This window comes from Camelus bactrianus, chromosome 26 (genome assembly GCF_048773025.1).
Source record: "Camelus bactrianus isolate YW-2024 breed Bactrian camel chromosome 26, ASM4877302v1, whole genome shotgun sequence".
NCBI classification, from domain to species: domain Eukaryota; kingdom Metazoa; phylum Chordata; class Mammalia; order Artiodactyla; family Camelidae; genus Camelus; species Camelus bactrianus.
This window is the reverse complement of record NC_133564.1, coordinates 32,860,811-32,884,644: the sequence shown is the minus strand read 5'-3', so window position 1 is coordinate 32,884,644 and position 23,834 is coordinate 32,860,811. Positions and strand designations below refer to the sequence as shown.

The window sequence follows — 23,834 nt, the reverse complement described above, 5'->3', positions numbered from 1 at the left end:
TGATATCACTTATAAATGGAATCTAAAGAAAAATGATACAAATGAACTTATTTACAAACCAGAAATAGTCTCACAGACATAGAAAACAAATGTATAGTTATCAAAGGGGAAGGTGGGGGAGGGATAAATTAGGAGTTTGGAATGAACAGATACACACTACTATGCATAAAATTGATAAACAGCAAGGACCTACTGTACAGCACAGGGAACTACATTAAATATCTTGTAATAACCTATAATGGAAAGGAATCTGACAAAGAATATGTGTGTGTTTGTGTGTGTGTGTGTGTGTAACTGAATCACTTCGCTGTACACCTGGCACTAACACAACATTGTTTATCAACTATACTTCAGTTAAAAAAAAAAGCAGTTCTACCTCAATAAAGCTGGAGTTGGGGTGGGGGAAAAGAAATAGATAAATAAACTTGTGTGTCCATAAAATAAAATAATACAATAAAAGGAAACAAAGTATTGATTCTCACAGTATGGATGAATCTTAGCTCTGTTTTGCCAAGTAAAATAAGCCACTTATGTGACATTTTTCAGAATGACGAAACTGTTGGGAAGGAACACCGAGCAGAGTTTACAGAAATTGGTCAGGGAGAGGAATTGACTAGAAGAGGGTAGCAAGGAGGGAATTTGGGGGGCGATGGAACTGTTGTGTTTGGTTTGGTGGTGGTGGATACGTGGTGCATTATGCCTTCCCCTAAAACTGTACAAGGAATACATTTTGTGTGTATACATGTTTTAAGTATTAGCCAAGATATGGGGAATGCAAGTTATAATTCAGACTATACCAAATCGATTTAAATCTTTCCCAAATGAACTGCATAACCATTGTGAAGAGGGTCAGGAAGAGAGGAACTGACCTGAGTAGCTCTGGAAAACACTGCTCTAGTAGGTAGACTTCTCTCTCACATGAGCATGGGCTACTAATTCTGAAACTAGTATATATGTTTACTAGACTTGAACAAATCAGTCAGTAAATATATTGTACGAAACGAGAGCTGGGTTTCTCACTGTTGAGGAAGTGCAAATACGCAAAGACAGAGGCTGGAATGAACCTTGTCGTGCTGGCTTGGGTTGGAGATAGCAGTATGAGCTCATGGGGAGGTGGGTAAGGAGTGATGGATAGAGGGATGCATATACAAATAAATACAGGTGTATGTATGTACATGAATTAGTGTACATGTTTGTATGTGTGTGTGTATATATATATATATATAGAAAACTGAAAAAATATGAAATAAGAATAAAGTCTGAAGTTTGTTCTTAGTATTGTACTGTTAATTTCTTCATTTTGTCATTTTTACTATGGTTACCTAAGATGTTAACATTGGAGAGATTGGGTGATGGGCGTAAGGGAACTCTGTGTACTACCTTTACAAATCTAAAATGATCTAAAAATAAAATTAAAAGTAAAGCATAGATGACAGAGCCCAGTGTTATTCTCATCTCTTGCAATTACTTATCAAACACCAACGGAGAAAAAAGGCTATTTTTCTCTGATAATCAAAAATACTTTTAATGATTGTTAGGTTTGTGGTTTATTTTAAATATATTTTGGTGGTGGTTATTTTGGTTAAAGTTTTAATAAAAGATTCAGTATTCAAAGTTTAATAAACAGTGAAACCAAAGATGATTCAGGACATTAAGACAGGTGAACTAAGACAAATGCTGTTACTTGAATGCTGTATTTTCCATCAGTATATCAGCTTATAAACTTCTACTCTTCCCTCTTCTCTGTGAACCAACGTGACCATCCATTTTCCACCTCCTTCATATTTGATGTACATTATAACTCAGAGTTAAACTCGCTTTGCTTGAAGGAGCAAGGGTTCAAAAAGGTGGCTGAGCAATTAGCAGCTTTCTCAGTTGGTGACAGGATGCCCGCCCTTTATGGTGATTGAGAAAGGAGTAGCTATAAGATTCCAAATCGCTGTGCACGGCGCCACCACCCTAACCCACTGGTAGCTTTACCTGAGGTGGTGATATTAGAGATTAACCTGGTTATTTGGCAGATACAGTCCAATATTGCTCACTGGACTTAATCCATTATTTGTCGTATTCTCTATGCTTGGCACCATGCTGGACTGTGCAGAAATCAAAATTGTGATCTCTGCCAAAGAACTTCCACTTGTTTGAAAGAAGACAAACTGTAGTGGGTGGAAAGTGCAGATGCTTCAGAGATTTCTCAGTCATATCCTCACTGTTTCTCCCTTTAATCACTAGATCTGTGGTTTGGTGTATTTATCTAACCTCAGGTCTATTTCCTTATCTATGATCAAGGGTACTAATGTCAGTCTAACAGGACTGTCATGATTACTAATGTTTGGCACACAGAGGCCTTTAGTGAACCACAGCCATTCTTATCGTGGTGGTTGTTACCAAGACTGACAGTCCATTACAAAATACAATGGTTTACTACACTAAATAACTTTGTTCATTAAACGTTGTGTTATTCACAGTATTCAACGTCTGTGTTCAATCTTTGTGTTTTCTCACCTTAGAGATGATGAAGAGAAAAAAAAGTCTCCGTCAGAAGGTACTGATGAGAAAGCTAATGGAACACATCCAAAGACCCTCAGCCGTATTGGGAGCACGACCAACCCATTCTTGGACATTCCTCACGACCCAAACGCTGCTGTGTACAAAAGTGGATTCTTGGCCCGGAAGATCCACGCAGATATGGATGGGAAGAAGAGTAAGCATCATTTGTTGACATTTTTCTATTTCATTTATTTCCTCTATTATTTCCTTTATTTCCTTTAAAGTAGGCTCAAAATTTGCAGTGAATTTACCTGAAGTAAAGTCAAGGGATAAAGAAAAATTATATTATGTTTATCTAGAGAAGTGTTATTGAAGTTAGATAAAGCCTCTCACCCTTGGTCAGAAAGATACTGTGGCGCCTGGTCTTCTCCAGGTAGTTACAGAACTTCCAAACTGGAAGACTTCTTACAGATGATTCTTTTCCAACCTTTATTCAGTTATTTATTTTTGTCTTCAACAAATAATTTTGAGTATGCTGTTATGTGCTAGGCATCAAAAATTTAGTAGTGTGTAGGATGGACAAGGTCCCTGTCTTCATGGAGTTTACATTTCTGGTGGTTGAAGGAAAGGCTGAATTTGTGACACGTAGAATGATAAATAGCGTAAGGTCCTTGAGACCAAGCGGGGAGGGATGGAATTGGGATCCAGGCACATGTGGAGTACTGTCCGCTGTGGGGGACAGACGGGCGAGGTATACTTCATGCTGCAAAATTGATTGGGTCCCATGTGACGGCTCTGTGAACATGACACATGATTGACTACTGACGCATAATGTTGGAAGTTTGGAATGGAGTATGTTCCTATGTTTACATAATAATCTGCGGGGTGTGAAATAGCAGCTTGATACATTGAACAGGCCATGATGAGCTGGTCTGTAGGCTCAGAATTAGGCTACACCTGCAGGGTATCCCTGCCCACCTACAGACACAGACGACACATAGTGTGGGATGGCCAGTGCCGCGGTTTCCCTCTGTGGCTGGGTGCTTTTTTTGTAATGTATTAGCATATTCTTTTGGAGCACAGTCCAGGGAAACATTGTAGTAGAGGAGCTTTGACCCTGACTTACGGTTTCCAAGTTCCATAGGAGTATCCCCACCATGCTTCCTGTGCACCCTCTCCACCAGCCGACTAGACTACTTCCTCTTCTCTAACAGCGGGCGTCAGGACTCTAGTGGTGGCCAGTGACAGTAGCTCTAACAGTTAAGGGGAAAAGGGCAAGGACACATCTGAAGATGAAGGATTGTCTCCAGGACATTTTCTGCATGTCTTCTCTACCTTATTTTGCATATTACATGTATTCTTTTTTTATTGATGTATAGTTGATTTATAATATTTCATTAGTTTCGGGTGTACAATGTAGTGATTCAAAATTTTTATAGATTATACTCCATTTATATTTGTTATAAAATATTGGCTATAATTCCCTGGGCTGTTCAACACATCTTTATTATATTTATTTTACACATAGTAGTTTGTACCTTCTAATCCCCTACCCCTACCCTGCCCCTCCCCCCTCCCACTGGTAACCACTGGTTTGTTCTCTATATCTGTGAGTCTGTTTCTTTTTTTTTTTATTCTTATTTTTTTTATTGAATTGCAGTCGATTTACAGTATTAGTTTCGTGTGTACAGCAAAGCAATTCAGTTATACATATATATATATACATGTATATATATATTTTCAATTCTTTTCTATTACAGCACATTACAAGAAATTGAATATGGTTCCCTGTGTTGTGAGTCTGTTTCTTTTTTGTTGTATTTATTCATTTAATTTTTGAGAGTCTACAAATGTGATAAAATACAGTATTTGTCTTTCTCTGTATGACTTACTTCACTAAGCATAATACCCTACAGGTCCATGCGGGTGGTTGAAAATGGCAACATTTCATTCTTTTTTATGGCTGAGTAGTATTGCAGTACCCCATTGTGTATGTGTCTGTGTGTGTGTGTATACACACATACATATCACATCTTTATCCAGTCATCTGTTGATGGATACTTAGGTTGCTTCCATGTCTTGGCTGAAAAGTCAGCTGATGGTTTTACGAGAGATCCCTTATAAGTAACTCATTGGTCTTCCCTTGCTGCTTTTAATATTCTGTCTTTATCTTTAATTATGGCCATCCTAATTACAGTGTGTCTTGTGGTGGTCCTCTTTGGGTTGGTCTTATTTCGGCCTCTTTGTGATTTCTCAACCAAGAAGTCTCTTTCCTTTCCCAAGTTAGGGGAGTTCTCAGCTATTATGTATTCAGATGTGTTCTCTTCCCCTTTCTCCCTCCCTTCTGTTTCCAGGACCCCCTCAATGTGAATGTTAGTACGCTTGCTGTTGTCTCAGAGGTCTCTTAAAGGGTCCTCATTTCTTTTTATTCTTTTTTCCTCCCTCTGTTCTGCTTCGGTGATTTCCACTGCTCTGTATTCCAGCTCACTGACTTCTTCCTTTGTATCATTTAGTCTACTCTTGATTGCTTGCAGTGATTTTTCACTTCAGTTTTTGTATTCTTCATCTCTGTTTGGTTGTTCTTTATATTTTCTAACTCTGTTAAAAAACGTCTAACTTCTCGGCCCTGTGCATCCATTCTTCTCCTGAGTTCTTTGATCATCTTTACAATCATGACCTTGAACTCTTTCTCAGGTAGATTGTCTATCTCCACTTCACTTAGTTCTTCTCCTGGGGTTTTATTTTGTTCCTTTATTTGAAACATGTTCCTCTGTCACCTTATTTTGCCTTATTTGCTGGTTTTATTTCTATGTGTCTGGTAGGTGGGTCACATTTCCTGACCTTGGAGAAATGGCCTTCTGTAGGAGACATCCTGTGTGTCCTGGCAGCACACTCCCCCTTGTCACCAGAGCTGTATGCTCTAGGGGTGCCCCCACACGGGCTGTGTAGGTCCTGTCGTGGCGGGCTGACTGTTGTGGGCAGTCACAGAGACGTGGCTGGCCCTCCTCATGCAGAGGTTGCTGGTCACTGGGTGGTGGGCCTGAGTCACAGGATGGCTGACTGCCTCACTCCTGGTGGGCCACCAGGCTAGTGTTGGCCCACTGGTGGGCAGAGTCAGGTCCTGGAGTCTAGCTGCAGGACCCAGGGGTCCCAGAGCTGGTGTTGAACCACTGGTTAATGGGGCTGGCTCCTGGGGCAGCTGGCTGAGGGGCCCAGCGTGTCTCCAAGCTGGTGTTGGCCTGATGGTGGGCAGGGGCTGGGGCCCGGATGGTCCCAGGGCATGTGCTGGCCTGCAGGTGGGTGGACGGGATCCACAGGTTCTGGGGCTGTGGATTTTCTTGGGTATGTGTCTGCTCACTGAAAGGTGAGGGTGGTCCCAAAGCTAGAGTAGGCTCACTGATGGGTGGGACAAGATCCTGGGGCTGGTGCCTGCTCACTGGTGTGGGGTCTCTGGCTGCAGGGCCCTGGGGTTCCCGGGTCTGGTGCCTGGGCACTGGTGTGTGGGGCTGGGTGCTGGGCCCTGTGGTGGACGAGGCCGTGTTCGGGGTGGCTGTGGGCTCAGGGATGTCTTAAGACAGCCTGTCTGCTGGTGGTGGGACTGTGTCCCCCACCAGTTTGCTGCTTGGCCTGTGGCATCCCAGTACCGGTACCTTCAGGCTGGTGGGCGGAGGCAGGGCTGAATCCAAGGCTAAGGAGTTAGAGGGATGATTCTGAAATGGCACTTGCCAGCAGAGTGTCCATGTGGAAGAAGGGGCTTCCAAAAATGGCTGCCCCGTGTCTGTGTCCCCAAGGTAAGCTGCACGGGCCTCCTGCCCCTCCTGGAGGCTCCCTGCCATCAGCAGGTGGGTCTGACCCAGGCTCCTTTCAAATGACTACTGTCCTGGGTCCCGGAGCGTGTGAGATTTTGTGTGCCTTTTAAGAGGAGGGGTCTCTTTCCCCTAGCCCTCTGGGTCTCCTGTATGCAACCCCACTGGCCTTCAAGGCCAGGTGCTCTGGGGCTCCTGTTCCTGGTGGCTGAGAGCCTGATGCGGGGTTCGGGCCCCTCACTCCTTGTGGAGAACCTCTGTCATTGTAGTGACTCTGCTGTTTGTAGGTCGCCCACCCGGGGTCTCCTTCTTGGCCCTGCAGGGGCTCCGCCACTCAAACTCATCTCATTGGGGTTCATTCCTCATATCTTCAGTTGTAGAAGATCTTTCCTGGTAGGTCCCAGTCTTTTTCATAAATGGTTGTAATTTTGTGTGCTGGTGGGAGGAGGTGAGCTCAGGAGCTCCCTACTCCATCATCTTGGGGACGCCCTTCAGCTTTATTCTTTGAAAAGGGGACTCATGTGGCCAGATACGTGATTATTAGCAGCACTAGAAAGCACGTGTTCAGTGTTGTCATCAAAAAGAGTTCCTTCTCTCACTTCCAACATCGTAGATTCTGGGGCAGGACTCTGGTTGGTATAACTGAGGGGATAGAATCCTATGACTAACAGCACCCACTTGCTTGCACTGGCGAGAGGCAAGTTCCCTCAAGAAGGGGTAGGATACAGTTCTAAGAGAGAGGGCGCTCTCCTTCGTAGACAACGAAGTCAGTGTTCAGCTCTGTTCCCAGCACGCACAGCACCCTTGCTCCTGAGTTGAGTTCAGACGATGCTTTTGCCAAACGTGGTACAGTTTTCCATCCATAGCCGCAGAGCGCCTCCTCTCTGCCCCTTGGGTCCAGCTGCGGCTTCCATCTCCAGGGGTCAGATTTGCTGCTCAGTGATTCACCTGCCTGGGCACTAACTTATTTCCGAGCATCCCACTCCATGACGGAGTGAGATGCTGGGATGTGTGCTAAGTCTATGTTTATCAGAAACTTCCAAACTGTGTTTCAAAGCATCCACACCACTTTGCATTCCTGCCAGCTGTGCATATGTGATATGACCTCTTGATAAAATAATCGCTCTGTCAAGAAATGACTTTCTTATCCCTGGTCACATTCCTTATTTTGAAATCTACTTTGCCTAATATTAATACAGTGATTCAAGCTTTCTTTTCATTTTTTGCATAATATACAGAAATCCTTTCTAGCTTTTTAATCTTGATCTATGATCTTGTCTTGAAAATTGTTTATTACAGCATACTGGTGGGTCTTTCTTTTTATTCAGTTGATCTGTCTTAATTGAAGTGTTTATACCATTTGCACTTAAAGTAGTCGTGACATAGTTGAGTTTAAGTCGGCCTTCTTGCTATTTGATTTTGACTTATTCCATCTTTTATTTTTTCCTCTTTTCCTGCCTTGTTTGGGATTGTGTGTGTGTGTGTGTGTGTGTGTTTCTGTCTTCATGGTTGGTGTATTAGCTCTGCCTCTTTGCTTCATAATTTTAGTGACTGCTGTAGGGTTTACAGTATAATGTTAATTTGTCACAGTCTACCTTCAAATTTTACCACTTCACGTGTAGTTTGAAATCTTTATAGCAGTTTACTTCTTTCTGTTTGCCAGCATTGTGCTATTGTCATACATTTTAATTATGTAAATATTGTAAAATTCATAGTGCATTGTTATTATTTTTTCTTTAAATAGAAATGTATTCTTTTTAAATTTTTTATTCTTTATGCAATTCGTAAAGGTTGAGAAACTGTATTTTTTTACTTTTATTCACATATTGACCATTCCTGGTATACTGGGTTTCTTTCTGCAGTTTCAAATTTCTCTTTAGTATCATTTTTTTCCCTGCTCTAACAATTTCTTTCAAGATGTCTCATATAGTATAACTGTCCTCATGTTTTATTGGTTTTATTTAAAAAGTTTGTATTGTGCCTTAATTTTAGGAATTTATTTTCACTGGAATACAATTCCTTGGCAGTGTTTTCTTTTTCCTTCAGTAATTGAGAATATTGTTCCATTGTTCTCTGCCCTGTGTGGTTTCAGATAAAGAGTCTGCTATCACTTTTGTTCCTCTGTACCTAGTGTGGTCTTCTCCCCTTCTGAAAAATTTTCTCTTTACCTTTGATTTTCAGCGGTTTTATAATGAGGTTCCTTACTGTGGTTTTCTTTATGTTTTCCTTGTCTGTGTGTGTGTGTGTGTGTGTGTGTGTGTTTAATTGAAGCATAGTCAGTTACACTGTGCCAGTTTCTGGCGTACAGCACAATGTCCCAGTCATGCATGTACATACATATATTCATTTTCATATTCTTTTTCATTAAAGGTTATTACAAGATACTGAATATAGTTCCCTGTGCTATTTTTGAAGTTCTTGAATATTATCAGTTTATATTTCTCACCAATTCTGTAGATTTTTCAGCCATTATTTTTATAGCACCCACTCCTGCTTCTGGGACTCTAGATTCCTGTATGTTAGACATACAGAATGCTCATTGAGTCTCTGCTCAATTTTTTCAAACTCTTTTTTTATTTTTTCAGTACTTTATTTTTAACAATGTTTATTGCTGTATATTCAAGTTTACTACAGTATTTTTTATTCGATATACTGTACTTTTTATCTTTGAAACTAGTGTAAAACCTTTACATCATCCATTTCTCTCCTTTATCAAGTTTTTATCTTAATATCCTTGAGCATATTTCTCGTATTTATAATAGCTGTTTTAAGGCCCTTCTCTTCAATCCCTTTCTCCCTATCTTTTCTGGGACTCTAACATTCTTTGCATTCCTACTGATTTTTATTTGCATGCCAGACGTTGTGACTTTTTTCAGAGTGGATTCAGTTTTATTCCTTCAAAGAATGTTGGGTTTTATTCTGTTGTGCAGGTAAGTAGCTTGCAGATGAACTGAACCCTTCAGAGACTTGCCTTTACCCTTTGCTGTGGTGGATCCAGGGCAGCCTTTATCCTGACATTTATTAGCTCCATTACTAAAGTGTTACTCTTCTTTTTTAGACTCTATTCAACTCCCTGTTGTTACAAAGTCCTTCCACTCTGACGAGAACGCAAACTATTTCTAGCCCTGTGTGAGCTCTTAAAACTGCTCATCCCACCACTTTCTTCCTGTGCATGGGACCATGCCTTTCACATGTGCTCAGATCAGTGCTCCAGCCGGGGCCCGTGGATCCCTCTGCAGATCTGCAGAGCTGTCTTTCTCTGCAGCTTTTCTCTCTCTTTTGCTCCACAAATTTGCTCCACAAATTCTAGCCACTTCAGCCTCACCAAACTCCCTCTTTAGCTGCTCGACCCAGCATGGCTTCCAGCTCTATTTGGGTCCCCTCTTTCACTGCTAGGTCATAGGCACTCCCCCAGGCAGTAACCTGGGCTTTGTTCCTTTCTCTGTAGGGGCACAGTCCATAGCTACCTGCTGTACAATGTCTGAAAACCTCTGTTTTATATATATTGTGTTGTTTTTTAGTTGTTATGGAGGTCATAGGAGGTCAGTTTCTGTACCAGGCAATCTTTAATGGGCATAACTGGAAATAAACTGATTGCTGATCCTTGTTAAGAAATTTCTTTCTAGTTGCCTCAGACCTCAAGACCTAATATTTACTGAGCTATGGAAGTGATAAGGAATTCTAGGGATCTGAGTACCATCAAACTCTTTAGAGAAGTATTTGGAGACCCAGAACGAGATTTGTCTTCTTCTCAGCTAATCTTTCCATGCTCCCCCATCCCATTTGTTGGACTCCAGTCATATCTGGTTGAACTGGTTTATATCAGTGTTTGAGGACTGCTGCTTCTGAGGAACGTACAGTGCCTGTCCTGCTTCTGAACGTGCCCTTCTGTTTTGAGAGGTGGTCACCGTAAGCAAATTTGAAATATGTTTTATATTACTCATGTCTAATGTGCTTTGAAACATATCACTATTCATTTCTAGTACATTAAAAAAGTAAAAACAGTAGAGCTTTTCTGGAATAGACAGTCCACATAATTTCTGAGAAACCTGTTTAATGATGCCTTTGGGACATATTTTTCTGCTAAGTCTGTAGACATTTATTTGAATTCATCATGTTCAGTATAGCTAGGGCTGTGTTGCATTCTTTACGTGTGTGTAAACGTGGGCAGCTGCTGTGATGATAGATGTACTGAAAATTTTTCGTAAGTGAAGATGGGTCAGAGCTCTGTGGAAAGATTAAAATTCTGATTAACTTGTCTCTAAAGGAGCTGGTCCAACTCAAGATTTGTATCTTTCATTTTTTTAGTTCACTCTCAGGACTAAATTTGTCAGATTGTGTTCATAATCCCTCAGACAGACATTTTTTAAAACTTGGAAAGTTTCTTTGCTCTTATTGATTGATTGATTTAACATTCTAAAGATACACCCAGCTCAGAAATTTTGCCTCCAGGAGACAAATCATGATTAAAAGCAAATGTTCTCTCTCACACGGAAGTATGTGTTTACCAGACCCATTAAATCTGACATTAAGAGAAAGCTTTGAACAGTCAAATTTGGAAAACAAAATGTATCTTTTGGATATTGGTAGAACAAAGAAAAAAATCCAGTATAAGCTCTTTGTCTTGTTAACCTGAGGCAAGATATTTATGGAAATCAAGAAAATGACTGGAAACAAGGTACTCAAAATATGAATGTCTAAATGATGATAAGTAACAGTGATAATTAAGTGATTACTCAATATGACGGCTTTATCCTGAGCATTTCGTGAGTTAATTCATTTAATCTTCACCCTATGAAGTTGGTGTTATTATTATTATCACTACCCCTTTTTCCTGAGGAGGAAATGCACCTTAAATGTATTAGCCACAGCTGTAATGTAGAGTATCAGGACATCTGGTGGGACTCAAATCTGATTATACCAGACCAACTGTAGCACATTATTAAAAGCAGCATCCCTGAGAAAACGCGTTTAGGAAACATTTAAGTTCTACGTCTTTTGTGTGATTGGGGCAGCCTGCCACAGTGTAGTGTGAATTTAGATGATAGAGGTCTCAAGCTAGGGCCAGTGGGGTCTGAACATTTCTTTTACTTGGCCACCGCAGCACTTTTTTTTGTAAAATGAGTTGCACGAACTTACGCGTTTTCTGGTTGACCAGTTTCCGCAATGCCGTGTGGTGTCATGCCAGGCCTCCTCATGCATAATTGCTGCTTTCCTGGCCCCAGAGTCTTCTGAGGTTGCGCCCCGCCTCCCCCATTCCCACCTCCAATTGAGACTGAATAGCATGAGATGGGGGCGGACAGACGGACGAGACCAGGTGAAGGGCTGTATCTGTACTTCAGTGGTGTCATCGTGGCAGGAAGTGAACTGCTTGTCTAGTTTGTACTACCACAGCCTATGTAAGCCGAGGGGCAAGAAATGAGTTTTTTTCTTGCAAGAATTAAACATTCCTCAGGTACCTGAGACCAGACACGTGTTAAACATAGCCTCTCTCAGGAGCTTACTTTTAGGTGCACCATACAGAGAGTGATTTTAATCTAGAATGCACAGCACAGATGAAATACAGAATACTGTTAGCTAAGATACCACATAGAACATTCTGAACTGAGTGGGAGAAGAACAGTTGGGACCACGCTGACGTCCTCCCAGGTAACAGGACATCCAAAGGACAGTGGAATAGAAAAGAACCCAGAAGCAGCAGTGCCCACTGTTTATGGTAACTTGATTATATAGTATAGGAAGTAATTCAGATGATTAAGGACCACAGAAATGTTCATTAAATGGTGCTGGGGTGGGGGGTGTGGTACGTGGGGGTGTGGTGTGTATGTGGTAGGTGGGTGGGTGGTGTGTGTGGAGGGGATGAGTGGATGTGGTATATGTGGGTCTGGGTGGAGAGCATATAGAGGGGGGTATGTGGTTTGTGGGGCTATGTGTGTTTATGTGTTTCCCACATCAGCCCCACTAAAAAATCAGTTTCAGGTAGATTAAAGGTAAAAATTTGAGAGACAAAATCTAAAATTTTAGGTGAAAATGTGAAACTACACCTTAATGATCTTTGGTTAAAGAAGGATTTCCTAACATTTAGGGGAAAAAATGATAAAAGGGTATATTCATATATGATTACATTAATAGTAAAGACTTACTCGATTAAAATTCTCTTTTAAAAAATTAAAAGACAATCTACAGATTGGGAGAAGATACTTTATAGTATATTACTAATAAAGGATTAACATCCCTCCAAAAAAAGACAACCCAATAGAAAAAATGGACAATGAGAACAGATGATTCACTGAAAAAGAAATTGTGGTGATCAATACATATATGAAGACGCACTCAGCCTCACCAGTAATCAGGGACGTTCAGAGTAAACACACAATGAGGTATCATTCCACATGTCACATGGGCCAGAATTTGAAAGAGTGAATGTTGATAAGGATTTTAGAGCAATGAGCGCTCTTCCATGCATCGGTAAACCTGAGCATCAGTGGTGTCACCACAGTTGGCAATAGTCAGTAAAGTTGGAAATGCTTACACCTGTGTCTCAGTTCGTTCAATCCCAGGTGCATATCTACCATCTTTTAAGAGGGAGAACATTGTAATAGCTCAAAATAAAACCACCGAAATGGCCCTTAGTCAATGGGTTTCCCATTCATATAATAGAAAACTGTTAACAGTGACAAAACAAGTGACTAAAGTTACAATTTTCAGCATGAGTGACTCCCACAAAAAGTAATGTTGAATGAAAAAAAAAGCAATTTGCAGAAGAATGTGCACATACAGTAACACCCTAAAGCAGGCAGTACGGCACTGTTTTTAATAGGAAAACATTCACATATAGAAGTCATGAAATACAGAACAGTGGTCACCTCCGGCAGGGAGAACGCGCAGTCCGTGAGGAGTACCCAGCACCTCAGCTCTGCTGATAATTTTTTAAATTAGGTGATGGTGCGTGTGTGTTCACTGTTGCTCTTGATAACCTTCCAATGTCTTAAGATTTTATCATAAAATTTTTAAAACATGAGAGGTCACCTGATTTCATGGGAAATTTAGAAGCAGTTGGGGCTACTTTTCTTGAAATCTCCACAAGAAAAATAATTATTACAAAACCCCAAACCAAAAATTAGCAATCACCAGTGTAATATTTTAAAACTTGCACCATAATAATAGAATTTTGTTTGTTACATTTAGAAATACAAAAGATGTAATTATGGTTACATAGTAGAATGTAAATGTTGTCCACTTTGACCCTGTGAGAGAGTACAGATGACAGGATCTGGGGGGTAAAAGTAGAGCGGAGAGCCCAGGGGAAGCCCAGGCTCTTAGAGGAAGGTGAAAGGGGCTGCCTACTCCCCAGGAAACAGAAAATAATGCTGTCAGCATGCTCTGAAAGCTCCTGAGACAACCATTGGAGATGCAGGTAGAAAGCCATACAGATGTTAGAGTGAAGCAGTTACAATTTGCTAGACCCTCATCTCTTTCAGTAACAAATCAGTAGCGGATTTCACAGTCTATTATTACAGCACATCATTTAGGGATATGATGCAAATTAGCTACCCTGAGAAACAGCTCAAATGTTAAAAAGTGGTTTATTTAGGAAAATGGGATTGGAGGAGTTGGAAAGAAGCAAATCAAAGAAGGCAATTGTGTGGACTTATCACTGTAATCATTTTGACATATTTTAATCACATTTCCAAGTACAGATTCTTCAGTGATTTTACCCACCTGAGGTTTGTTTCTAATTTGAAATATTGAAATGTTAATTGCTTTTTAACAGTGTGAGGACCATATCTGCTTCATATTTTCGATCTCATTTTAAATATTTTGGATGTCAGGTAAGTCTTGAGAAAGTTGAGGGGGGTTCACTCCCTCTAGAGGGTTTACACAATTGCCTGGCAGTGAAAGATTTGAAAATTTAGTCCCGCATGTCAAATTCGAGAGAGGAGATGGTATTCTGAGTCACACATACTGAAAATAGAGTTTATAATGGTAATGCAGGCAGAATTCTTTGTTATTGTGTAACATTGGGAACACTGTAATTAAGAGATAATAAAAGTGGAATGTTTTTTCCCCACAAGACAGTGTCTCCTGTTAGAGAAGGACCCTTTGAGTCTAAGGCAAAGCAAAGCAGTTATTTTAAAACTGGGCTAAGGCCCCACCTCCTCGCCACTTTGCCTTCTGGGGCAACAGGGTGTGTCATGAAGCCCATGGTCACGAGGCTGAGGGGCCACCACTGAAGTCCTCGGGGAGGAGCTTGGTGGTAGTCTAGTTCTGGTGGCATTTTGACTGTGTTCACAATTCTACATTTAGACTAAAAGAATAAGTTGGAGTGCTTAAGTTCCATTTTGACGGCTCATGTCTTTAATTTGAAATCCAGCCTTTCCTGCGGTAGAGGACAGTTGGTTAAAAGAGGCCACCCACCGTTCTCCTCAGAAGCAGTGCTTTTGACAAGGGCTGTGGAATAGAAACTAATCTTTTAGTACCAAAAAATCTGTTCAGAATCTGCATATTCCTTCCTAAAAGAGGAATGCACAGTTTTCACTGCATCTGATTTTTAGAAATTATTCCATTTGTACTATTGACTCATTCTGCTTTTATTTTCAGTGTAGTTAACATTTAGGAGAAAGAAGAAAATAATCTTCATGTCTATTATTTATTGTAGTGTATCAGATTCTCTAGCAATCTGATGAAAATTTGAAATTAGAAATACAATGTTGGTTTCCTAAAGGAAGTAATTTATGAACAAGATATAATTTTGATAGATAGAAATTTATGAACAAGATATATCTGTGCCTTGATGCCTGACGGGCGGAACAGGTCCCAGAGCTTCTGAGATGCTCAAAGCCGGGTTATAATTCTCACATTTGGCTCAAATAAAATTTTCCATATTTTTCTTAAAAAAAAAAGAAATTTCTGTACAAAAAATTTATCACTGGATAGTAGTACAGAATTAAGAATCTGAGCTTTGAAACTAGATAGGTCATTGATTCTTTTTAAAAAGTTCTTTCAAACACCAGCTGTGTGCAGTCCAGTCTTCATGGGGAATAAGGAGAGGTGGGTGATATCCCTGAGTGGGCATCATTCAGCTGAGGGCTGAATTACAAAAGGGAGTCATAAAATGTTCAGACACAGCGAGCACGTGTAAGAGTATTCCAGTGAGGCAGGTAGGTAGTGCTAAAGCCTTAAGGTGAGAATGGGCACCTGCTAAGGTGCTTAGTACAGTGTCTGGCACCTAGAAAGGACCAAATTGTTATTGAGAAACCTAAAAGTTGTTATTTTAGGTACAGAATGTTAGCATCATTCACCATTACCATCTCAGAAACAGCTTAATGGCCAACAAAAGATTTATTGAGTAAAATGTGGTAAAGCAATCATTTTTTAAATGACATATAAGTAGAAATGTTTAAAAGAAACATATATAATATCCCAATTGTGTGACAGATGTGTGCATGGTAAAATGACTAGGAGGTTATATACCAAAATATTGTCTCTAGTGGTTAGACTGGTGAGTTCAAATTTTTTCTATGTGTGGATTTTTTTTTTCCTGTTATTTTTCCTTATTTTATATTGATTTTTGCCATTGAGTTTGGACAATACAACTTATGTTATCAGGGAAAATCAATATTTAATGTTAAACATTTTTTATTCGAGCATAACGTTTATACAATGAAATACTTAAAGTCCTAATGAAGCATAATTTGGTCTAAAAATACAGAAAAATGTTTGCAAAATAATGCCAAGTGGAAAAACAAAAACATCATAGCATGATTACCAATAAAAAAATAATGACCGTTGTATAACAAAAAATCCAACCCTAAATTTGGAAGATACAACTGGCTTTATTAAACAGTTGGTGAGGTGGGCAGTGTCCCCACAAGCAGAGAGGAGCTGGGAGGGGCTGCAGAAAGTGAAAGGCTTTTATAGACAGGAGGGGAAGGGGAAAGGAGAGGGAGGTGCCTCACCTTCCCCTGGGGCGTGGAGAGGCCTGTGTGGCAGATCTCCCCTCTGGCGCTGTCCAGAAACCTCGAGGCTCGCCGCTTCATTCAGACTGCATTTCTCAGGGAGGCTGTACTGCGATAGGTTTGGTATTCAGCCTCGCTCTGGTGAGGCGGGCTTAGCACAAGTGACTCCATTTGGGGCCTGTTGTCTCTTTTCTAAGATGGCTTAGGATAAGATGGTGGGTATTATCCTTCCGCTTTAAAAGTTTGCTTCCTGGCTGTTGTGGTACTGTTCCTACCATAAATAAGTTGAGGGTGGGGGCTGCCTGAGAGGGGTGATGAGTGTTTCACGCTGTTGTAGCAGTGCTAAAATTGGTGAAACGACCGCTTGTTGCAGTGCTCTTGGGAATGCAGTCCTGGTTGCCCTTGTGTAGAAAGGTGGGAGGGGGCAGCTCTTCAGAGCCCTGGACGTCTAAACAAATGGCAGAGGTTGGCCTGACCTGAACAAGCTAGGAGTCAAACGTGTGGTGGCGTCAGTGCAGATGCAGTTCAGGGCCACGGGCTGTCTTCTGGCATCAATGTGAGCAGCCAGGTAGTAAGGGCCAGGAACCACGTTTCAGAAGGAGCTGGTGGTCTCTCCTGAAGCTCCTAAAGTCGGGGAAGGGCAGGCCTTCCCTGAGAACAGACTGGGTCTGCAGGCTGCCCTTCCTTGCCACTAGGAGTTATTTTTATTGGCCTGCTCTAGCTTTTGCCCCAGGGGCATTTGAAAGGTGTCAGTGGGCTCTGCGCTCTTTTACAGTTACAGCAGCCTGTTTGAATTCTATTTGTAGAAATGCATGCTCAGTGGAGTCTCTGACTCTGGTTTCTTGGTCATAAGGGACCTGTGAAGTTGAAAAAACCTGATTTGGTGTCATTTAATGTGTCTACTTGTCTGATTCAGCAGTCACCTGCACTTCTCAGATGGGCTGTCATGATTTAACCTTACCTTTTATTTTAGGACTTTACTCTCTAAAGTTTTGTAATGAGTTCCGTAAACTGCTCAAGAAATTGTGAAAAACAGTATGCTTGACTTTCTTCGCGTTCAGTGTTCATACCTCTCACGTATAATAAAGTTATTGAACTTTAGTAATATTTTGCTGTTGTCCAGCTTTTTAAGATGGTTATTAAAAGCAGCAAGTCTCCTCCAGCATCTTCCTTCGGTTTATAAGAATTATGAGCATGGTGATTATAGTTAATAACACTGTATTACATATTTGAAAGTTGCTAAGAGAGGTAGATCTTAAAAGTCCTCATCAAAGAAAAAAAATTGCAACAACACATGGTGGCAGTTGTTAAATAGACTTATAGTGCAATATAGACAAATACTGAATCGTTGTTATGTTGTACACCTGAAACTAATATATTGTTATGTCAATTACACATCACTTTTAAAAAAGAATTATGAGATGATTTTTCTCGCCTAGAATTTTGAAGTCCCTTTCCACAGATGTCCATTCTTTAATTAATTGAAAACCCAAACTAATTTGTGAAGCTGTACCTGTTCCTTGGTCTTTATTGAGATCTCATTTCCATATCTAACATTATCTTGTTGAAATAGTCTGTATCAAAATTTTATCCTGCCTCCTCTTTGCTGTTTAAGCAACCTGAGTTTCCTAACGTGTTTCACCTAAGTGATGGAGAAAACACTTTTAAAAAATGATCTGTCATATTTGTTGAGTTGCGTCATCCACATGGTGACTTAGGACATGTGATTGCTTTTCTTTTTCGGATTTTTAATCTGCTCTTTGGACACAGTAGCAAGTCAGAGTACTTGCTCAGGGGCTCCATTCTAGTATAATGGGAATTCAGTAATAAATAGGTGATATTTGACATGCGGGTTAAGTGATGCAGAGAAAAATAAAGCCAAGGTGAGGAGACAGTGAAGGAAGTGGGCAGGTGCCATATTGCACAAGGTGCTTAGAGGGGACCCTGGATGCGGCGACATTTGAGCAGAGATGTAATTGAAGTGAAGGTGCAAGTCATGAAGGTATCTGGGGAAAGAGCAGCTGGAGAAAATGTGAGCTGTAGTTCATTTATCAAAGCTAAAAACATTTGTATGACTCCAGTATTTTTTTCCTGAAAAAATAACGATGTATTCTGAATCATTTTTGTCTTTCTTGCTGCATACTTCTCCTGTAACCTTTACTCACGATGGTGTGCTCTCGTTGTGTTCTGCCCTCTTCTCTAATTTTAGCTCAAGTCTAAGTTTAAATTCTCCCTGTGCTCCTAGTAATGTTTACCAGTGAAACCAGCTCCTAGCCGAGCAGAGGAAGATGTTTGTTCTAAGTTAGATTTGTACATTTGTATAGCTTATTACGTGGGTAACAATTTCTCCCTCAGCCTTCGTTCCTTTTCCCATTGTTCACTTTTATTCGCGTTCATGTTTGATGTCTCCAGTGTCAGGGAGGGCCTGGGACAAAGCAGAAACAATATATATGTTAATGAATGTGCTGCTCTCCATCCTCCCTCCGATTAAATTAAGGGTGAAAGTTTACCCCTTTTCTATTAAAAATTCATCAGTAATGTCTGGGAGGGTTTCTTCTCGAAGTATTGACTTTTAACAAAGAAAAATTTCTGAATACATGAGTGGAATTTTGAAAGTAAGTCTTTGTGGTTTAGTCTAGAAGTTGGATGCATTTTCTTTTAGCATACAATATCCCTAAATTAATTTTTAAAATACACTTTTAAAAGATTAATGTATATTAACTCATCTAATTTTTAGAATAACCCTTGAGGTAAGTACTATTTTATTGTTGTTTTACGGAGAAAGTAAGTGAAGCATGGAGAGGCTGAGTGACTTGCCCAAGGTCACTCAGATAAAACCAGAATTTCAAACCAGGTGCTCTCTGTACAAAATACCATGTTGGCTTTTGTCCACCAATCATCTTGATAAAGGACAGTGGTGATCAGTGTTATGAGATTTCCATAACTGACATTCATGTTTTGATTCAGTGTCTTAGTCCAAATATCCTGTAGAAGGTGATGGTCAAAAGAAAACCCTCCTTTTTTTTTCCTTCAAAGTCCTACTGAAAACCTAATCCTCATTTAAAATCTTCTCTGATTTCTAAATCCTTCTCATTAGTAGAATTAATGACTTCCTCCTCTCTTTACCTACTTGAAACCCTCCTTGTGATTTTTTTAGGTTCGTGCCAAGCTTCATCTGGTTATTACAGCTTAGCACATTGTACTAAGTTTCACTGTTAATGTGAGCTCGGTATGTGGACTCCTTAGGGGTAGGGTCTGTGTCCCAATGATCTTTAGGTAACAACATTGTCAAGTAATTACGGTATGGGTAGCATCATTTTATAGGTTTATAAGCAGAGATGTTAGGCAACTTGTCCAAAATCAGAGAAATGGTAGACATCGGGTGTGAATCAAATCTTAAGTTTTCTGACTCTCGGTTCAGAGTACTTTCTGCCATTCTAGAAAGATCGATTTGGGGTAAGAATCTTGACTTCTTAACGGGGTAGAACCACATCCAGAGTGAACATCAGCCCGCCAGGCGACACCTTGGATAGTGAATTCTTCCATTTTTCTCTTGTGTTTCACTTCTGCTCTCTACTAATAATATAAGCCTATTTCTATTATAAAAAGAAGGAAATACTTTCTAGGGAAAAACAATAGTTATAGGTTGTACTTCTGGTTCCTTTAAGGCTGCCCCAGTTTTTCTTTTCATAAAATAGAGTTGACTGCTTGTAGCAACTCCCAGTCGTAAAGAGAAATATAAAGATTAACTGGTTTTTTAAAAATATATAAATTACCTTAAATGTTTCAAAGATAAATGATTTAGAAATATGACAGTCGTAGCACTATTTTATTTCTATCACTCTGTTATAAACCTGGGGGTAATTCTCACTATCAGTTGATTAATATTGTGTGACTTACCTCCCAGGGGTGACTTCTGTTATTCACAGCTTGGGTTCCATTGCTTTAAGCTGTAATCTATAAGTGTTTGAGTTACTCAGTTAAGATTTAATAGTATTTCATATGGTGGTGCCTAAGGATATTTTATGAAAAGACATTAGGGATAAATATACAAGGATTACCCTTAACTTCACGTAATGATTTGTAGGGCTGTCATCTGTGAATTTATCTAAATTCATGTACACTAATCACTGAAAGCCATCTCCCCCCAACCTGGGGTGTACCTTAAACTGCCTCAGCGATGTAGACCTTAAGAGCTTGCTTCCTACCAAGGTGACATCTCTTCATCCTGTAAGAGAGCTACTTTAAGAATTTTGCCCCGTTTTCAGATACTGTCACTTGGGGAGCAAACCTCCAGAATGCCTTGTGCCTTTTACAAACGCATACAGATGCGTCCCAGCTGTGCTAGTGTAAAGGCTTTTGCTGAGCGCGTCTCCGCTTCCAAGTTGAGCAGAGTGTCGGGCTTATTTTGGAATGCCCTCGTTGGTGTCGCATTGCATCTTAAATGTCTTTCTCCATTAACGTAGGGAAATTGAAGGTGTTTTGCACAGGTCCTCACATCCGCACATTTCCCTGTTTCCTCGCCTGGCAGGGACTGCATGGTTAGCCTTCAGGACATAACTCGAAAATTCTTTCTCATTAGTGTGGATATGGCTTACAGATTTTCTGCACCCTTTGGGGGGAAAATTATATTCTTGTCATTTTACTGGGGCAGTGGAAGAATGTTTTTCAAGCCAACAGACAAGGGAGAAAGGTTAGTGGATTAAAGAAAAAATAGACACTGCCCCGTACTATGTCTTTCTGTGCTTTTTAAGTCTTTCTGATATGAAACTTGAAGAAAAGGAAAAAGGAGATGATCAAGGGACCCAGAGTAAGGAGTGGTCAAAAACAGGACAAGATTTTGACGGAAACAGAAACAATTGGAACAGTAGGATCTTAAACCCAATCTGTTCCCAGCTCGGTTCAGAAGAAATTAAAGTTGGAGCGTATAACATGCAAATAAAAACCTTTGCATAAAGCTGTCTAAGCTTTTGGCAGATTAAAAAAATAAGTAACTTTATCTTCTGGCATATATCCATCATTACTCTTTACTATTTCACCGCTCAGGAATATTTTATACCTTCCTCTTTATGGAAGAAGAGTGACAGCCTGTGTTTTCACTCTCGCTAATGCAAGTATTTTTTAAAGATGAGTGGTAATCACTGAAGCCAAAATATTGTTCATTGTACTTTATATTTCCAAGAAGATGTCTTCAAACGTATAATAAAGATGAGATCAGAAAATTATAAGAACTGGTTTAGAATATTGAAGATTTAATGATCGTTCCCCTATCACTCATGTTTGGAACAACTGCCAAATTCTCTTTTGCAGAAATATGTACTCTGTGTGTGTGTGTGTGTGTGTGTAAAATGTGGAATGGTCACAGAAGCCTGTTGACTTTTTTGCTTCTTATTTTAACCTACCATGCATGGGGCCCAGCCCCCAGCCAGGACTGACAGTGGGAGAGTGTGTGCTCGTTGAGCTGAACCGACTGTCATGGGTGTCCCTTCGTCCCTCTTGGCCACTGTTTTTCCTGATAAGTCAGAGTCCATGCTGAATCAGCTCGTAAATAATTTGAATATCATCCTTATGTCTCAGAGTTCACCAAGTCATTGTCCCTGAATCTGACTTAACTAGTCTTTCTTAACAAACCAGACTAAAAATGACCAGACCAGTGCAACAGGGAGCCAAGTACTGCAGGTCAGTGGGCTCTCAGATTCCACGTTTGCAAAATGGAGATTATAAGAGTGACTCCCTTGACCATGGCAAAGGATTGTCACCTGCAGAGTTTCCCCTTAATGTACCCATAGAACATGTTTCCTCCTCTCAGTTGCCCTGGATGGTAACTCTGAAATCCATACATAGGCAGCCCCCTCGGTAGTGACTCCACCTCTCAGAACTGCAAGTGTAGTTAACAAGGGAGACGTCAGTGTGGAATAGAGCAGTGATACTAACTGAAAGGGCTGTTTGGATCAAACAGAACGTTGTAATGCTCGCCCAGTGCTCAGATCATGGCAGTGTCAGTGCTCTGTTAACACTGCTGCCTCCCTCTTCCCTTCCATTTCTCTATCTTAATTTAGTGTGCACCTCTGTCCATATTTTGGCCTTTTGCTCACACGGGGACAATTGTAATAGCCTTCCTTACTTCTTTCCTTGTTCTGGTTTCTCTCATCCTGTCCTCAGCTCCTATCTCCTATATCCTATCTCAGATGAATCCTAGATTATAAAATTCGTGAATAATTTTTTTGAAAAAAGAAAAAATAACTAGAGACTCTATTTTTGGCAATATGATGGCCTACAGATTCCAAAACTCGTACATTGTAAAACATCTAAAAGTGATTAAAATATTTTTAACACTTTTTAAATGAATTTATGAGCCTATAACAAAGAAAATGAAATGAGTACAAATATAAGGAGGTGAGCTAGGCCTGGGCTGCTGAGTCCTCAGGGCTCCTGGGGCTCTGGGTGCCCAGGGAGTACTGGAGGTAAAACCACACACGACTTTAGCACGGAGCACAGAAAGACAGAGTGTGAAGGAGCAGCAAGGACCCCTGAGGAATGGAGTGAGAAGTTAGAGGCTCAGAGGTTTCAGTAGAGCAGACGACAGAGTCAGTGTTCAATCATATAATGAAACACAGGAAGCCCAGAGCGGGAGAAATGTAAAGAAACCTACACCTGGACGTAACATGAAGTCCTATCTTCATAAGGAAAGGGAATTGTCAACCTAGAATTTTTAATGAAACCAAGACATTTTACATAAAAAATAGAAAAAGATTTTCCACCAAAAGACCCTCACTAAAGGAACGTCTAAGTATAGATTTCAAGAAGCAGTTGAAAATGGCCTCCAAGAACAACCCGAGGTACAGAAGTAACAAATGAAGGTAATACTAAACATGAGGGTAAATCTCAGCAGACAATGGCAATTTTTAGAAAATGTCCATTTCAGTAGTAAACAAAACTAAAGTAATAGACACCCTTATCATGTAAGGTTGGAGGCAGATAATAAGAATTTAAATGTGCCAAGATGCTAGTATTTTTAAGAAGGAACACAATCTTTGGACTCTGATTATGCACGTTTAAAAATGGCCATGAAAGCACAGTCTGTTGCACAGAATTATCTTTTGGTCAAGTTCAGCGAACACCTTTCACAGTAGGCACCCAGGTATTTGTTAAAGGACACCTACCTACCAACTCCCTACGACCCTGTAAGTAGAGCATTTCAGTGGGATACACTGGGTTTCGAATCAGTAATCTCATTCTCCCCGCCACGTTCATTATGTACCTACAGTTACAACTCTTCCCCAGTCTTCTGTAGTTGATAATGTGTGTGCTGTGATAGCAGGTTTAACTCATTCTGCAGGTGTCATTATGAGGAGCACTGCTCCTCGTTCACTGGGGTTCAGCCCTTGTGTTTCACATGATGAGCCTCACCAAGGGCACAAAAGCCGTAGCAGCACTGTGTGTGTGGGGGGGGGGGGGCTTTAAAATCGGGGCAGCTGAGGCTGCCTCGAGGAGGCCGTCCCACCCTGTTCCCAGCACAAGGGTCCCTTTCTTCCCGAAATTCCACTCATTTGCGCTCACTGTCCCCTCTGAAAAATGG

The 23,834-nt window shown here is 40.5% G+C and overlaps 1 protein-coding gene across 7 annotated transcripts in view; it reads left to right on the top strand.

The window, feature by feature from the left end:
• The window catches only part of PSD3 (pleckstrin and Sec7 domain containing 3), a 598,663-nt gene that overhangs the window by 474,556 nt on the left and 100,273 nt on the right, over nt 1-23,834 (top strand). For all 7 annotated transcript variants that reach the window (XM_074353657.1, XM_074353661.1, XM_074353659.1 and 4 more), the window contains one exon: nt 2,511-2,704. In XM_074353657.1, the coding sequence (XP_074209758.1) occupies nt 2,511-2,704 (194 nt within the window). The remainder of the gene's footprint in view (nt 1-2,510; nt 2,705-23,834) is intronic.